This window comes from Saimiri boliviensis, chromosome 2 (assembly GCF_048565385.1).
Source record: "Saimiri boliviensis isolate mSaiBol1 chromosome 2, mSaiBol1.pri, whole genome shotgun sequence".
In the NCBI taxonomy this organism is placed as follows: domain Eukaryota; kingdom Metazoa; phylum Chordata; class Mammalia; order Primates; family Cebidae; genus Saimiri; species Saimiri boliviensis.
This window is the reverse complement of record NC_133450.1, coordinates 61,108,218-61,123,556: the sequence shown is the minus strand read 5'-3', so window position 1 is coordinate 61,123,556 and position 15,339 is coordinate 61,108,218. Positions and strand designations below refer to the sequence as shown.

The 15,339-nt window shown below is 39.3% G+C and overlaps 1 protein-coding gene across 1 annotated transcript; it reads left to right on the top strand.

Annotated features, from left to right (window-relative positions):
* The first annotated feature begins 8,242 nt into the window (after positions 1–8,242).
* On the top strand, positions 8,243–10,522 carry CLEC14A (C-type lectin domain containing 14A). Its single transcript, XM_003924187.4, has one exon. It carries the CDS (start codon positions 8,614–8,616, stop codon positions 10,087–10,089), a length of 1,476 nt encoding a protein of 491 aa, XP_003924236.1. The 5' UTR covers positions 8,243–8,613; the 3' UTR covers positions 10,090–10,522.
* Positions 10,523–15,339: the final 4,817 nt, after the last annotated feature.

Sequence of the window (15,339 nt, the reverse complement as noted above, 5' to 3'; positions counted from 1 at the left end):
GATCTCCTAGAAGGGATCTTTTGCCTCCTCAATTAGCTGTATTCCTAGGTATTTTACTTTCTTTGTGGCTCTTCTAAATGGGATTGTGTTCTTGACTGACTTTCAGTCTGAACACTATTAGCATATATAAATGCTTTTTCTGTATCTATTGAAAAGATCATATGGTTTTTGCTTTTAATTCTGTACATGTGGTAGTGTATTAACTTTCTGATGTACTTCTGGATTCAGTTTGCTAATACTTTGTTGAAGATTTTTGTGACTATGTTTATCATATTGGTCTGAAGTTTGCCTTTTATGTTGTGATTGTCAGATTTTGGTATCAGGCTGCCACTGATTTCACAGAATGAGTTAGGGAGGAGCTCCTCCTCCTCAGTTTTTTGGAATGAGTTCAGTAGGATTGACTTCAGCTCTTCTTTGTATATCTGGTAGAGTTTGTCTGTGACTCTCTGGTCCAGGGCTTCTTTAGGTTGTTCAGTTTTTAAAATATCCATTTCAATTTCAGAGCTCAATATTGGGGTATTCAGTGTTTCAATCTCTTCCTGATTCAATCTTGGGAGATTATGTGTTTCCAGGAATTTATTCATCTTCACTGAATTTTCTAATTTGTGAGTATAGAGTTGTTCATAGTAAAGGATCTTTTGTATTTCTATGGGATCACTTGTAATGTCATCTTTGTCATTTTTGATTGCACCTATTTTGATCTTTTCTTTTTTATCTTGTTATTCTAGTTAGTGGTCTGTAAATTTTGTTTATTCTTTTGACTAACAAACTTCTGGTTTCATTTATCTTTTTATGAATTGTATATCTCACCTTGTTCAGTTCACTAATTTTAGCTATTTCTTTTCTTCTGCTAGCTTTAGAGTTGGTTTGTTCTTTTTCTTTTTTGTAAGTGCAAAGTTAGATTGTGAATTTATGATATCTTTAACTTCTTGATGAAGGTGTTTCATGCTATAAACCTTCCTCTTAACACTGCTTTAGCTGCATTCCAGAGATTTTGGTAAGTTGTGTTCCTATTTTCATTAATTTCACAGAGTTTTTTATTCCTGCCTTAATTTCAATGTTCACTCAGGAGCTATTCAGGAGCAAGTTGTTTAATTTCCATGTATTTGTATAGTTTTGAGAGATCTTCTTAGTATTGCTTTCTATTTTTATTGCATTGTGATCTGAGTATGTGCTTGGCATGATTTCATTTTTTTGAGTTTATTAAGACTTTATATGGAGTGAGCATATGATTGATCTTAGAATATATTCTGTCTACAGCTCAGAAAAATGTTCTCATCTTCTGATCTCATATTCTGTGATAGTTAGGTGGGTTGTTCTCTAGATGTGTGTTAGTCCAATTGATAAAGTATTGAGTTTAACTCCAGAGTTTCTTTGTGAGTTTTCTGCCTCAGTGATCTGTTTAGTGTTGTCAGTGGGGTGTTGCAATCTCCCACTGTTAATGTGTGGCTAAGTCTTTTCATATATTAAGAGAAACTTCTTTCATGAATCTGGGTGTTTCAGTGTTGAATGTGTATATACTTAGTATAGTGAAGTCTTCTTGTTAGGTTGCAGCCTTTAGCATAATGTAATGCCCTTCTTTGTCCCTCTTGTTATTGATTTAAAGTCTGTTCTATCTGATATAATAATAGAAACTCCTGCCCTTTTTTGTTTTCTGTTTGCATGGTAGATCTTTCTTTACTCCTTTACTTTGAGCCGGTGAGTGTCATTACATGTGAGATGGGTCTCTTGAAGAGAGCAGACAGTTGGGTCTTGTCTTTATCCAGCTTGCCATTATATATCTCTTTTAAGTGGGGCTTTTAGCCCATTTACAATCAGGATTAGTATTGGCATTTGAGATTTTGATCTTGTCATCACATTGTTAGCTGGGTGTTATGTAGACTTGTGTATTTGCTTTTTAGTGTCTGTGGGCTATGTGATTAACTGTGTTTTGCAGTAGCAGGTACTATTATTTCAATTCCATGTTAAGTACTCCATTAAGGACGCCTTTTAAGGCTGGTCTAGTTGAAATGTATTCCCTCAGCCAGCATTTGCTTGTCTGAGAACAATTTTACTTTTACTTCGCTTATGAAGATTAATTGTATATGAAATTCTTTGTTGAAATTTCTTTGGAATGCTCAAAATTTGCCCCCAATCTCTTCTTGCTTATAAGGTTTCTCCTGAGAGAGTCCACTGCTAGTTTTATGAGGTTCCCCAATATGTGACCTGACCCTCCTTTCTAGCGCTGCCTCCAAGATTTTTTTTTCATTGACTGTGAATCTGATTACCTTGTGCCTTGAGGATCGTCATCTTGTATAGTATCCAGAAGGGGGGTCTGGGTACTTTGTGAATTTGTATGTAAACCTCTCTAGTGGGATTAGGGAAATTTTCATGGACTATATCTTGAAATACATTTTTCAAGTTGCTTATTCTCTCTCCTTCTCTTTCAGAAATGCAGTGTGTCCTAGATTTTGTATCTTTACATAATCCCATGTTTCTCAGAGGTTTTCTTATTATTTTCAGTTTTTTTCTTTATTTTTGTCTGATTCAAAAAACCAATCTTCAAGCTCTGAGATTCTTTCTTCAGCTTGTTCCATTCTGCTAATAGTTCCAATTGTATTATGAAAACCTTGTAGTGAATTTTTCAGCTACAAAAGTTCAGTTTGTTTCTTTCCTAAAATGGCTACTTTGTCTTTCAGCTCTTGAATTGTTTTACTGGATTGCTTGGATTCCTTGGATTGCGTTTCAACTTTCTTCTGAATCTCAATTAGCTTTTTGCCATCCAGATTCTGAATTCTATGTCTGTCATTTCAGTCATTTCAGACTGGTTTAAAAACCATTGCTGGGGACTAGTGGGCTTCTTTGGGGGTAAGGGGACACTCTGGCTTTTTGAATTGCTGAAGTTCTTGTGCTGATTCTTTCTCATCTGGTAGGGGTGGTGTTACTTTAGCTATGGTGTAAGTTGAGTATAGTCATTTATGTATGTTTTTAGAGGGCTAAGTCTCTGTACAGGGTCTTTATTTGTATCTGAATTATTGCCCTTGGTTTCAGTGGGTGGTATGTTAGCAAAATATTTTTGGTATTGTAGTTTGGACTGTGATCCAGGAGATAGTGCTTAAGAGTAATGGTTGGTAAATAGGCACTTAGGTGTGTGTGCAGCTCCTTTGTATTTCTTTACATTTGCATCAGTGGTCTGCAGTGCAGGGTGTGCTGGGAGAAAGGTGACTCCACTACCCGGTCTTTTCCTAGGTCTTAGGGAGCTCCCTCTGATCACTGATGCCATGCCCACATTTCTTTTGTTACATGCTCTGAGCCACAGGGATTCCTCTAGCAGAGGCCATGGCAGAGAGAGGGGCCACACCCTTTTCAGACTGTCCCTGCAAAGGGAGGTATGCCTTGCTCCTTTGCCAGTCCAAGAACCCACACATCTTACCCTTCTTAGCACTCAGAATGTAGGCTTTTCCTCGACTTGAATGCTGGCCAGTGATCTTCATTCAGCACTGCTGAACTATGTGCGGTAGCCATGGGGAGCCAGGACTGGCTTAGGGCTCCATCCTCTGGACCCTTAGACTTGGGTTCTAGGTGCACTAGGGTACCTGAAATGCTCCCAGGCCACGAGGAACGTACTCAGGTGGAGCAAAACACCCAGGCTGGGCAGAGGAGCCTGCATTGTGCACATGCTTCTGCAGGGCAGCTAGGTGGGGGCCCTGGGAGGGACTGGAAGGCTGTAGGGACTGCAAAACCAATGTGTCCCAGTCCTGTGCAAAAGCCACCCCCATCTTCTCCTGGACCAGTGGTCAACTGGGGAGATAGATAGGGAGCTCTGAAGGTTAGAAACCTGTTACCATTCTCTGCCAGAACTACCCTGCTATAAAGACTCCTGGCTCCACACTGGCTGAAGCCCCATCTCTGCCTACTCTCAGGGCAGATCTCTCTGCTAGCTCAAACAGCCATGAGGGGACATGGGGTACCCTGTAGTTAGGATCCCAGAGGTCTGCAGACAGTAAGCTGACCCATAGTCCCTTTATTTGCCCCTTCCCCAGGAGCTGTTTGGGCAGGAACTAGTCCTAGCATTCAGGTACCCCATGCAAGACTCCCAGCTTCTTCCTTCTTCAGACTCTCAGTGTCTGTGTCTCATCTCCATCCACTCTCAGCACTTTCTCTCTCAGCTAATTCCAATTTTGTTGGTTTACTTAAAATTGTGATCTCTCTCAGTGGTAGTGGTACTTCCTGGCTATATACAGTTGGTCATCTTGTCCCCAGATGTTGTGATTGATTTTTAAGTGTGACTTGCAAATTGGCATTGGAAGCAATTCTGAAAAAATAATCTGAATAGTGAGTAAATAGTATTTATACTTTTGAACTTGTTAGGCATTGGATTATAATAAGCTTTTTGTTTGCAAAGTCATTTCTCCATTATTTCTTGATAACAAACTTGGCATTGGGTGAGCACAGTAATTCTGTAATGTCCACCAGAGAATAGTTTCTTATATCATTTCCAAGATACATGGAATTTTGTCAGCAAAGACTGTTCAGAGAGCAGTTTGAATAAAAACTGAATGTTTATTTTTTTTAAGTTATTTCTTGTTACAATTTTATTATGTTGTTCACTAGCTGTTCCCCAAGTGGCTCCCGGGGAAGGTGTGAAAGAAAGGACATCCCACTGTCACCTGCAGACCTCTGGGATTCTAGCTACAGGGCACCTCATACCCTCCCAGGGATGTTTGATAAGTATTAACTAAGCCAGTAGAATACTTATAATTCTGAAATATATATTTATAAAATAACTGATTTTACATAAATGTTTGCAGATGTGTTAAGTACAATGTCACCTAAAAGAAGTGTGTGTATGAATTTTGCTATTCATGTGTGTATGAATTTATTAGGAGATGAAACTATATTATCTATTAAGAGTCAATGAAGTGATAGAAACTCAGAATTTAAAATGCTCTCAGTTAAAAACATATTTTAAAAAGATTATTTTGCTAAAGTGCAATCCAGTTCTAAAAGGCTATGGATCTTCATAATTCTTAGTTTCTGTAGATTACCTTCTGGATGCCACGTTCCCCTAATGAAATGTTGTCTCCTTTTCAGTTTCCTCTGAAGTATTTTCCTCTAAAGTTTCCTCTAAAGTATTTCCTCTAAACTGAACTCAGAAATATACTAAGATCCAGAAGGTGTTTTCCTTCAACAATGACAGAATTTATTGAATGAGGATCAACTTTATAAATGAATATTACTTGGTATTAGATTAGTGAATATTTATCTTTCTCCATCTTTGTTTCAAATATTTTAAATTAATAATTAAATTTAAAATGTTGGGCTAATCTTACTTTTCTTATATATTCTAATTCCTTGAGTTGTGTTGTATTAATGAATGAACAAGTAAATATCACACATGATTCTTACTAATAACAGATTATCTGAAAAGTCTAGAACCATAGAGAAATATTTATTTCATATAAACAATTGGATTACATTTAGAAATGCTGCCAAAGAGCATGAGATTAGAGAAAAATACACTGAAGATATATTTAAAATGTAATTAACATTTGGATTTTATTTTTATTTTTCATTTTGAAACTCAGCCACTCAGAATTAAATTAATTATAATTCCTGCTTCATGTCATTCACTTATTATTTATCCAGATGTACCCATTTTTATTTATTTGTTCATTACTAATTATTTATTTTTAATAATGGAATAAAAATTCTATTATTTGGATAGTGCAAAAAAGCCGCATAGTCTCATTCCTTGACATTCTTATGTTTATTTTTTTAATCTCATTTTATTGTAAATATTTTTCCAAATAATACACAAACATATATCTACTACTGTTCTTTTAATTGTATAAAAATGTCAGGATCTGTATAATTTTTGAAATTTCTATCTGTTAGCATTGTGTTGCTAAAATTAATTCATATTGTTTCTTGCAACTATACTGTACTCATTTTGATTCCTTATGTAATAGTAACAGTGAATATACTACAGTTTATTTATATACTGTTTTTGGACATTTGGATTGATTCTGGGTTTTGTTAATATGAATAGTGTCATTATAAACATTTTTACATATATTCTGTTGCATGTGTGCAAAAATTTCTCTTAATTTTATACCTTATCGTATAAGTGCTAGAGTATAGAATTTGCAAATATTTCATTTTAGTGAAAAGATGTCAAAATTTTCCAAAATAGTTATTCCAATCTGTAACATGTAAAAGAGCCAATAGATTCACATTTGGCATTATAAGATTTTTAGGCATTTGGAATCCAGTGGGTGTAAAATGGTTCTATATTATAATCTTAATGAATGTTATTTAAAAATAGAAACTTCCCTCCATTTCTAATTTGTTCAGATAAACTGTATATTTCAAAATAATTACAAAACTATTTATGTCCTACTTTAAGCTAATTTTTCCTAACTCTTGTGTCATTCCATGATATGGTCATGGTCATGGTCATGATCAGTACTCTGATATACATGTGTTCTCTGCCATAATCCCACTTCCCTAGGTAGAGTGTCAGGGAGTGAGATCATGTATTTATCATAAACTTTCCAGCCATTCTTTCTTTCTTACTGTAGATACCTCATCTCATCCCAGATGATTTTCAAAGATATCGATGAGATTTCTATTGGCTACTTAAGTTTGAAAAAGGCTTTATTAAAAATACCATGCTACATGGACACATTTACAAACACAGCCATAAGAATGCAATGGTCTATTGAAAGCTGGCCCAAGTGACTCAGTGTTTTTTAAAATCCATTCAATTCAATTTCTGGATTTTCAAGTTTCTTTCTCGTAAGACGTTAAGTTACCTAATTTAAGTGCAAAGCCATGTTTAAGGTGATTCTCAGACATCTGAAGAGAAGGACTAAGGGATGTTCTTTAAATCAGGAAATAGGGCAGGAGAGAAATCCTAGGGCAAAACTTTACACTCCGCAAAAGTAAGGTAAGTATGATGATGACTCGTGGATTTACTGTTGTTTATTAAAATACATGGAATTGCTAGGAGGAAAGAAGAATGAGAGTTATGGTAAAAATAAGATGGAAGCATACAGATGTGATCCTGAAACCTTCCCTCCCACTCCTCATCAACCTGAATGCAGTACAACAAAGTGAGTTTATATGCATTCTTCATGGAAGGACAACTTTCATTCTGAATGAAGATATTTTAAAAAGCATCAGACATCTCTAAGAGAGCTTAGCTGAAACTCTTCATGTATTTTTAATTGCAACGTATTTGGCCACTATGAGCCAAGATAGATGATATATTTCCTAAACTGATACAGAATTGTCTAAATTGCTAACAAGAAATCCTTTCATAACAGTACAATTTTTAGCCTTTCTTTATTAATCTTTAATGCCTTCCCAGTCCCCATTGAGTTGAAATGTTTATCTTAAAACAAAACACCCATTGGAATTCTGAAGAAATTTGCTCACCCATCTTTCAAATTACAGGATTTTTTTTCGACAGTATACAATATTCACTATAATGGAATAAACATTTTAATTTCTTAAGGATGTTGAACTCCAATTTTCCTTAAAGGGGACGTTTACAACTTACTATTATAAATATTGCCACTCAGTCATAGGAGAAAATGATACTAAAATAGTTCAAGGCTAAAATCATACATAGGGCAGTTGTTCTCAGATATTTATAAGGCCACAAACTCACTTATGTGTAACCTATAAGCTTGAAGAATTTATGAACCAACATAGCGGCAAGGAAAGCTAACAACCTAACAGTTAAGATGTATGGCCATTATTTTTCATTTAGGCCTAGAAACACATTTCCTTTCTTCAATGAATCAGTATGGTCAATTTCAAAGAGAAACAAGTGGAAGTGAAAAATAAACTTCTAAGGCAACTGCTGATGGAAGAAACAGAGTTTCCTATTTAAAATACTCAAACAACGGCAAATTATTTAGCAGCTAGCACGCCTGAAATCTCTTGCCCTAACAGAGAAGCAGAGACCCATATAGAGATAGGCAGTTAGGCAGTGCTGCCTCTGGTGGCAAAAGGACATGCTAAGTTGTTTCACAAGATTTTTCCCCCCACCGGCGTAGGCGTCCCTGTAGGCTGAAGCCGTCTACGAATTATTCTGAGGCTAACTCCACAGCTCAGGACAGAAACACAATAGGCAGGCGTGGTCTTATAATCATGAGCCAGTTTCTTTCTCCAGTCCTTCCTGCGGATGTTCGCCTACGTGTTATGGGTTCTGCGGTCTTGATGAAACTCCCTGAACGGAACCACACACTTCATCCCAGTGGCGACTTTCTCCTCTTGCTCCAAGCAGGGTGTTTGACCTTCTAGTCGACTGCGTCCCCTGTGCCCCGGCGCCAGCTGTGTTCCTGACCCCAGAATAAATCAGGGCTGCACAGGGCCTGGCAGCGCTCCGCACACATTTCCTGTCGCGGCCTAAGGGAAGCTGTTGGCCGCTGGGCCAGCCGCCGGGGGATTCTTGGCAGCTGGGGGGTCCGTTGGGAGCGAGGGCGGAGGGGAAGGGAGGGGAAACACGGTTGGGGAAGCCAGCTGTAGAGGGCGGTGACCGCGCTCCAGAGGCAGCTCCGCGTCCTCCTCCAGCGGGACAGATCCAAGTTGGGAGCAGCTTTGCGTGCGGGGCCTCCGAGAATGAGGCCGACGTTCGCCCTGTGCCTTCTCTGGCAGGCGCTCTGGCCCGGGCCGGGCGGCGGCGAACACCCCACTGCCGACCGTGCTGGCTGCTCGGCCTCGGGGGCCTGCTACAGTCTGCACCACGCTACCATGAAGCGGCAGGCGGCCGAGGAGGCCTGCCTCCTGCGCGGCGGGGCGCTCAGCACGGTGCATGGGGGCCCCGAGCTGCGCGCGGTGCTCGCGCTCCTGCGGGCAGGCCCAGGACCGGGAGGGGGCTCCAAAGACCTGCTGGTCTGGGTCGCGCTGGAGCGCGGGCGTTCCCACTGCACCATGGAAAACGAGCCTTTGCGCGGTTTCTCCTGGCTGTCCTCCGACGCCGGCGGGTTCGAAAATGACACGCTGCAGTGGGTGGAGGAGCCCCACCGCTCCTGCACCGCGCGGAAATGCGCGGTACTCCAGGCCACCGGTGGGGTCGAGCCCGCGGGCTGGAAGGAGATGCGATGCCACCAGCGCGCCAACGGCTACCTGTGCAAGTACCAGTTTGAGGTCCTGTGTCCTGCGCCGCGCCCCGGGGCCGCCTCTAACTTGAGCTATCGCGCGCCCTTCCAGCTACACAGTGCGGCTCTGGACTTCAGTCCCCCCGGGACCTCGGTGAGTGCGCTCTGCCCGGGACAGCTCCCTGTCTCAGTTACTTGCATCGCGGATGAAATCGGCGCTCGCTGGGACAAACTCCCCTCGGGCGATGTGCTCTGTCCCTGCCCCGAGAGGTACCTCCGTGCAGGCAAATGCGCAGAGCTCTCTAACTGCCTAGACGGCTTGGGAGACTTTGCCTGCGAATGTGCTGCTGGCTTCGAGCTGGGGAAGGATGGGCGCTCTTGTGTGACCAGTGGGGAAGGACAGCCGACCCTTGGGGGGACCAGGGTGCCCACCAGGCTCCCATTAGCCACTGCAGCCAGCCCCGTGCCAGCGAGAACATGGTCAAGCAGTGTCGACGAGAAGCCCAGAGAGATACCACTTGTCCCTGAACCAGACAATTCAGTAACATCTATTCCTGAGATTCTTCAGTGGGCAGCACAGAGCACGACGTCTACTGGTCAAGTGTCTCTTCAAGCCGAGTCAACGGTCACCATCACCCCATCAGGGAGCGTGATTTCCAAGTTTAATTCTACGATTTCCTCTGTCACTCCTCAGGCTTTCGACTCCTCCTCCACCGTGGTCTTCATACTTGTGAGCATAGCAGTTGTAGGGTTGGTGATCCTGACCATGACAGTACTGGGGCTTTTCAAGCTCTGCTTTCACAGAAGCCCCTCTTCGCAGCCAAGGAAGGGGCCTATGGGCCCAGAGGGCCTGGAGAGTGATGCTGAGCCTGCAGCTTTGGGCTCCAGTTCTGCACATTGCACAAGCAATGGGGTGAAGGTCGGGGACTGTGGTCTTCGGGACAGAGCAGAGGGTGCCTTGCTGGCGGGGTCCCCTCCTGGCTCTAGTGATGCATAAGGAAATGGGACAGGGGCACTCCTGTGAACAGTTTTTCACTTTTGATGAATGAGGTAACCAAGAAGAACTTACTTGTGTAACTGACGATTTCTGCAGAAATCCCCCTTCCTCTAAATTCAGTCTACTCCACTGAGGGGCTAAATCACAACTGCACACTCCTTCCCTGAAGATGAAGGAAGTGGAAGTGCCTTAGGATGGTGATATTAAGGGACCAGGTAGTTCTGGGGAGAGATATTTTCTTATGTTTATTCTGGAGGATGTGGAGAAGTGATTGAACTTTTCAAGACATTGGAAATCAATAGAAGACAGTATAATTTACCTTAAAAAATAATTACCAGAACGGAAAGGAAATCTATGTTGTTCAGGCTGGGGGTATATTGGTTTGAAATCCCCAGCAAAAAATAAAATAAAATAAATAAAGGATTGTTGATAACCCAGACTCAAATATCACTGCGTCCTCCAGGAGTAATTAGGAACAGCTGTGGGTATGCTGGGGCTAAGCAGCAAGATTGTATGCTGCTTTTAGATTGAGGGGAAGGTCCTTAAGTTCCTCTAATGAGACACAGACCTTTAAGAACTAGCAACTTTTCCCTTGGTTCTTTTATCCTTTGCTTTCAAAGTCACTACTACTTGTGTGCTTTGCTATAAATCCAAAGTGTAGTGTTGCCAGAATTGCTGGCTCTAGAAGCAAATTATAGTTGACCACCAATTCAAGTGTTTGCTGTATGTCCTTGCCCAAGAAAACAAACAATTTACATTTTCGCCTTCCAATGTTTGTGCTCTCTGGTGTAATGACCTCCCCAACCAAATAGCCCTCTCCTAAACATCAAGATGCTAATCCTTATTTTGAATTATGGTGATGTGAATTCTCAATTAAAACGTTAATACTAAGTATTGATTTGCAATCTTCTGATTGCATCAAAGCAAAAGTAAGCTGGGTTTCTTCCAAAGTTTCTAGGTTCTTGTGCATTTTTGAACCCATGGAAAAACTTGAATACCAAACCATTTTATTTTTCTCTTGATAAGAATGTGTACAATAACAATACATGCTCATTTTGGAATGATTATAATTTTACAAGCATTTACCATGCCTTTGCCCAAGTAAATGCTTGTAAAGCTGTTTACCATGCCTTTGCCCAAGTAAATGCTTGTAAAGCTGTTTACCATGCCTTTACCACAAGAAATAATAGTATAAGAAATAAGTGACAAATTTAAAAAAAAATCTATCATCCTATCATAACTGGGGGGTATTAAAAAGTAATCTAAATGAAGCACTCCTCTGAAAAATAATTAAGACATAATAAAAATCACTGTCTAGTGGAATCAAGGTCCCTAGAAGATAACCCACTTTTATTAGTATGCTGAGACTTTAAGAGTGTCGGGGTTGGTGCATGGAAAGAGGCAGAGAAACAAGCTTAGTAACAGGGAGGAATAAAAGCAGAAAGAAGCTTATCCTTTATTTTCACAGAATTATTTTAATATTCTTGAGTGTACAATGTATACGACGGAAAATAGACTTACAATTAGTAAGTGACAAATATAAAATAATACTAAAAAAGCAGCTCAATCCATAAATTCATTTTCTAAATATAAATACATATATTTGGTAGGATAACATTAAGATAATAAAACAATAGGTAATTTGCCTCATATACTAAGTATGTTTCTAAATAGTTACATTTAAATAAAATTACAGAAAAATTGGAATTAACAACATTCAAAGGAATGAATGTTAAATATCATTTTACAAGTGAAATTAAAAATCAGGTAAGTACGGTAAATGGCTTGTCCATGTTCCCCAACCTGACTTTCAGAATATATCTCAATTAATCTCAGTCTTGGTGTTTTATCTTTTCTCTTCACATTATCTCTCAGTAGAGAAGGTAACAATTTGAGTGGAATATATCATGCTTTCTTTTGTAATTTGAAAAATAGCCTTATCTATAACTGAGCTGAACTGTTATGTGTGTGTGTATGCATAGCCATGTATTGCTTTACAATAGGGATACATTCTGAAAAAATGTGTTTTTAGGCAATTTTGTGTCAACATCATAGCATATATTTACAAAAACCTAGATGGTATAGCCTATTACACCCCAGGCTACAAACCTGTACAGCATGTTACAGCAGTGAATACTGTAGGCAATTTTAACACAGCAGTATCTGTGTGTCTAAACAGATCTAAACATAGAAAAGGTACAATTACAGTATAAAAGATTAAAAATGATATACCTTACTGTATAGGGCACTTACCATGAATGGAGCTTTTTAAAGGACTGGCAGTTGCTTTGGGTGAGTCAGTGAGGAAGCAGTGAGTGAATGTGAATGTGAAGACCTGGGACACTTTATAAACACTATACACTTAGGCTGCACTAAAATTATTTTTTAAAATTTTACCTTCAGTAATAAACTAACCTTAGCTTACTGTAACTTTTTTACTTTAAAAACTTTTAAATTTTTTAAACTTTTTTTTTTTTTTTGAGACGGAGTTTCGCTCTTGTTACCCAGGCTGGAGTGGAATGGCGCGATCTCGGCTCACCGCAACCTCCGCCTCCTGGGTTCAGTCAATTCTCCTGCCTCAGCCTCCTGAGTAGCTGGGATTACAGGCACGTGCCACCATGCCCAGCTAATTTTTTGTATTTTTAGTAGAGACAGGGTTTCACCATGTTGACCAGGATGGCCTCGATCTCTCGACCTCGTGATCCACCCGCCTCGGCCTCCCAAAGTGCTGGGATTACAGGCTTGAGCCACCGCGCCCGGCTAAACTTTTTGACTCACGTAATAAGACTTAGATTGAAAACACACACACATTATACAACTGTATAAAATATTTTCTTTATATTCTTACCTATAAACATTTTTCAATTTTGAAATTTATTATTTTTTATTTTATAAACTTCATTATTTAAGTGGGCTATCGAAGTCTCTGTTATTATTAGGTTATCTATTTCTCCCTTCAATTCTGCCAAGTTTTGTTTCATGTATTTTTGGGGCTCTGTTGTCAGGTGCTTGTATGTTTACTATATTTCCAGAAAGAAGAGCCCTTTTATCATTATAAAATGTCCTTCTTTATCTTTAGTGAGGGGTCTTGTTTAAAGTCTATTTTGTATGATATTATTTGTCTTGTGGCTGCCGTTATGTTTTCCATGGGCCTTTACATTCTTTAGCTTTCAACCACTTAAGTCTTTGAATCTAAATTGTGTTTCATAGGCAACTCATATTTTGACCATTTTAAAAGTAAATCCATTGTTCAATCTCTGCCTTCTGATCAAAGTGTTTCATACAGCTGTGTTTAATATAATTACTGATAAGAGAGGATTTACATTAACTGTTTTCTATTTTTATTTCACATGTCTTATGTCTTTTTTGTTCTTTTGTTCTTTGTTACTGTTTTATTTTTTATCAGGTAAATAGTTTTAAAATTAACATTTTAATTCTTGTATTGTCTCTTTTTCTTTTGTAAAGTTATTTTTCAAGTGATTACCCTGAGGATTACAATTAATATCTTAACTTAAAAACTATAATTAGGATGAAGATCAACTTAATTTTAATAGTTTGCAAACTTTTGCATCAATGTAGATATATTCTTTTCCTCCTCCTTTGTGCTCTTCCTGTTAATCAGATTATATCTCTACACCATAACAATTTTATAATTATTGCTTCATGCAATTTTTTTAAGAGACAGGATCTCACTCTGTTACCCAGGCTGGAGTGTAGTGACACAATCATAGCTAATTGTAATCTCAAACTTCTGAGTTCAAGTGATCCTCTCACCTCAGCCTTTAAAGTAGCTGGGATTCTAGGTGCGTGCCACCACACCCAGATGATATTTTTATTTTTGTAGAGATGGAGTCTCACTATGTTGCACAGGCTAGTTCAAACTCCTGACCTCAAGCGATCCTCTCACCTTGGCTTCCCAAAGTGCTGGGATCACAGGCATTAACCACTTTGCCTCCCCTGCAGTTACGTTTTAAATTAGGTAAGAGAAGAAAAGAGTTACAAGCAAAAACTAAATTTACACTGTCTTTTATAGTTACCTTTACCAGTGCTCTATTTCTTTCCATGGGTGTGTTATTGGCTAGTGTCCTTTCATATTATCATGAAGCACTCCCTTTAATGTTTTCTTTTGTAGGGTATATCTGCTAGTGACAAATCATCTGACTTTGTTTACCTGAGGAAGCCCTACTTTCTTCTTTTATTTTTAAGAAATAATTTGTCTAGATGTAGAATTTTTGGTTCACAATTTTTTCCTTTTAACACTTTGCTTATGTCATTTTACTGCCTCATGAACTTCATAGTTTCTGATAGAAGTCAGCTGTTCATTTTATTAAGGATCCCTTTTACATCTTGAGTTGTTTTTCCTCTTGCTATTTAAGCTTCTTTTCTGTGACTGCTTTTCTATTGCTTTGTGTGACTCATAACTTTTTATTGAAAACTAGATCTTTTATATAATATGATGTGGTAGCTCTGTCCATCTCTTTTCTGACAGCCCCACCACAGTTTGTGGTTGCTGCTGTTAGTTCAGTTACTTTCCTTGATTGATTCTAAGAAGTCTGTAGTCTTCTGCATATGCGGCCACTGAGCTGATTTCTAACCCTGTTCAGTTAGCTTGGTGGTCAACTAATGAAATAGATTTTTTTTTTTTAATGATTAGGTCAATACATTTTCATTCCTTTGTGGAAGGGCACTGCTTGGCGTTGGAGCAGACCTTCAATTCTCAGTTTACAATTCTGCCTTGGACTTCACTTAGTGCTTTTGCAGGGCCTCAGCGTCACTCACAGGTAAGAACTTAGAGCCTTCTGAGATCTTTCCTGGGAAGTAAACAGCCTTACACTATCATATAACTTCCTAGATTCTCAGGAATATCTTGGAGCTTTATAAAGGCCCTTATAGACAACTCTTTCTCCATATCTTCCTTTTCAGTTTTTGTCCAGCTTCTTGTTTGCCATAATTGGCATCACCACTTCTATTAGTTTTCTGCAGCTGCTCTAACAAATTGCCACATACTGTTGCTTTAATTCTGCTTAAAATAATAGAAATTGATTCTTTCACAGCTCTGGAGGTTAGCAATTTGAACTCAAGGTGTTGGCAGGACCATTTTCTGTCATGTCTCTAAAAAAGAATCATTGCTTCTTCCTAGCATCTCGTGATTGACAGCCATCCTTGGTGTTCCCTGGCTGGCAGCTGCATGACTCTGTTGTCACATGGTCTTCTTACTTCTCTGTGTGTGTCTCTTCGGTGTGTCTGTGT

Excerpts from the sequence above, each read along its gene's own strand:
- CLEC14A (XM_003924187.4), top strand. The coding sequence starts at position 8,614 with ATGAGGCCGACGTTCGCCCTGTGCCTTCTCTGGCAGGCGCTCTGGCCC.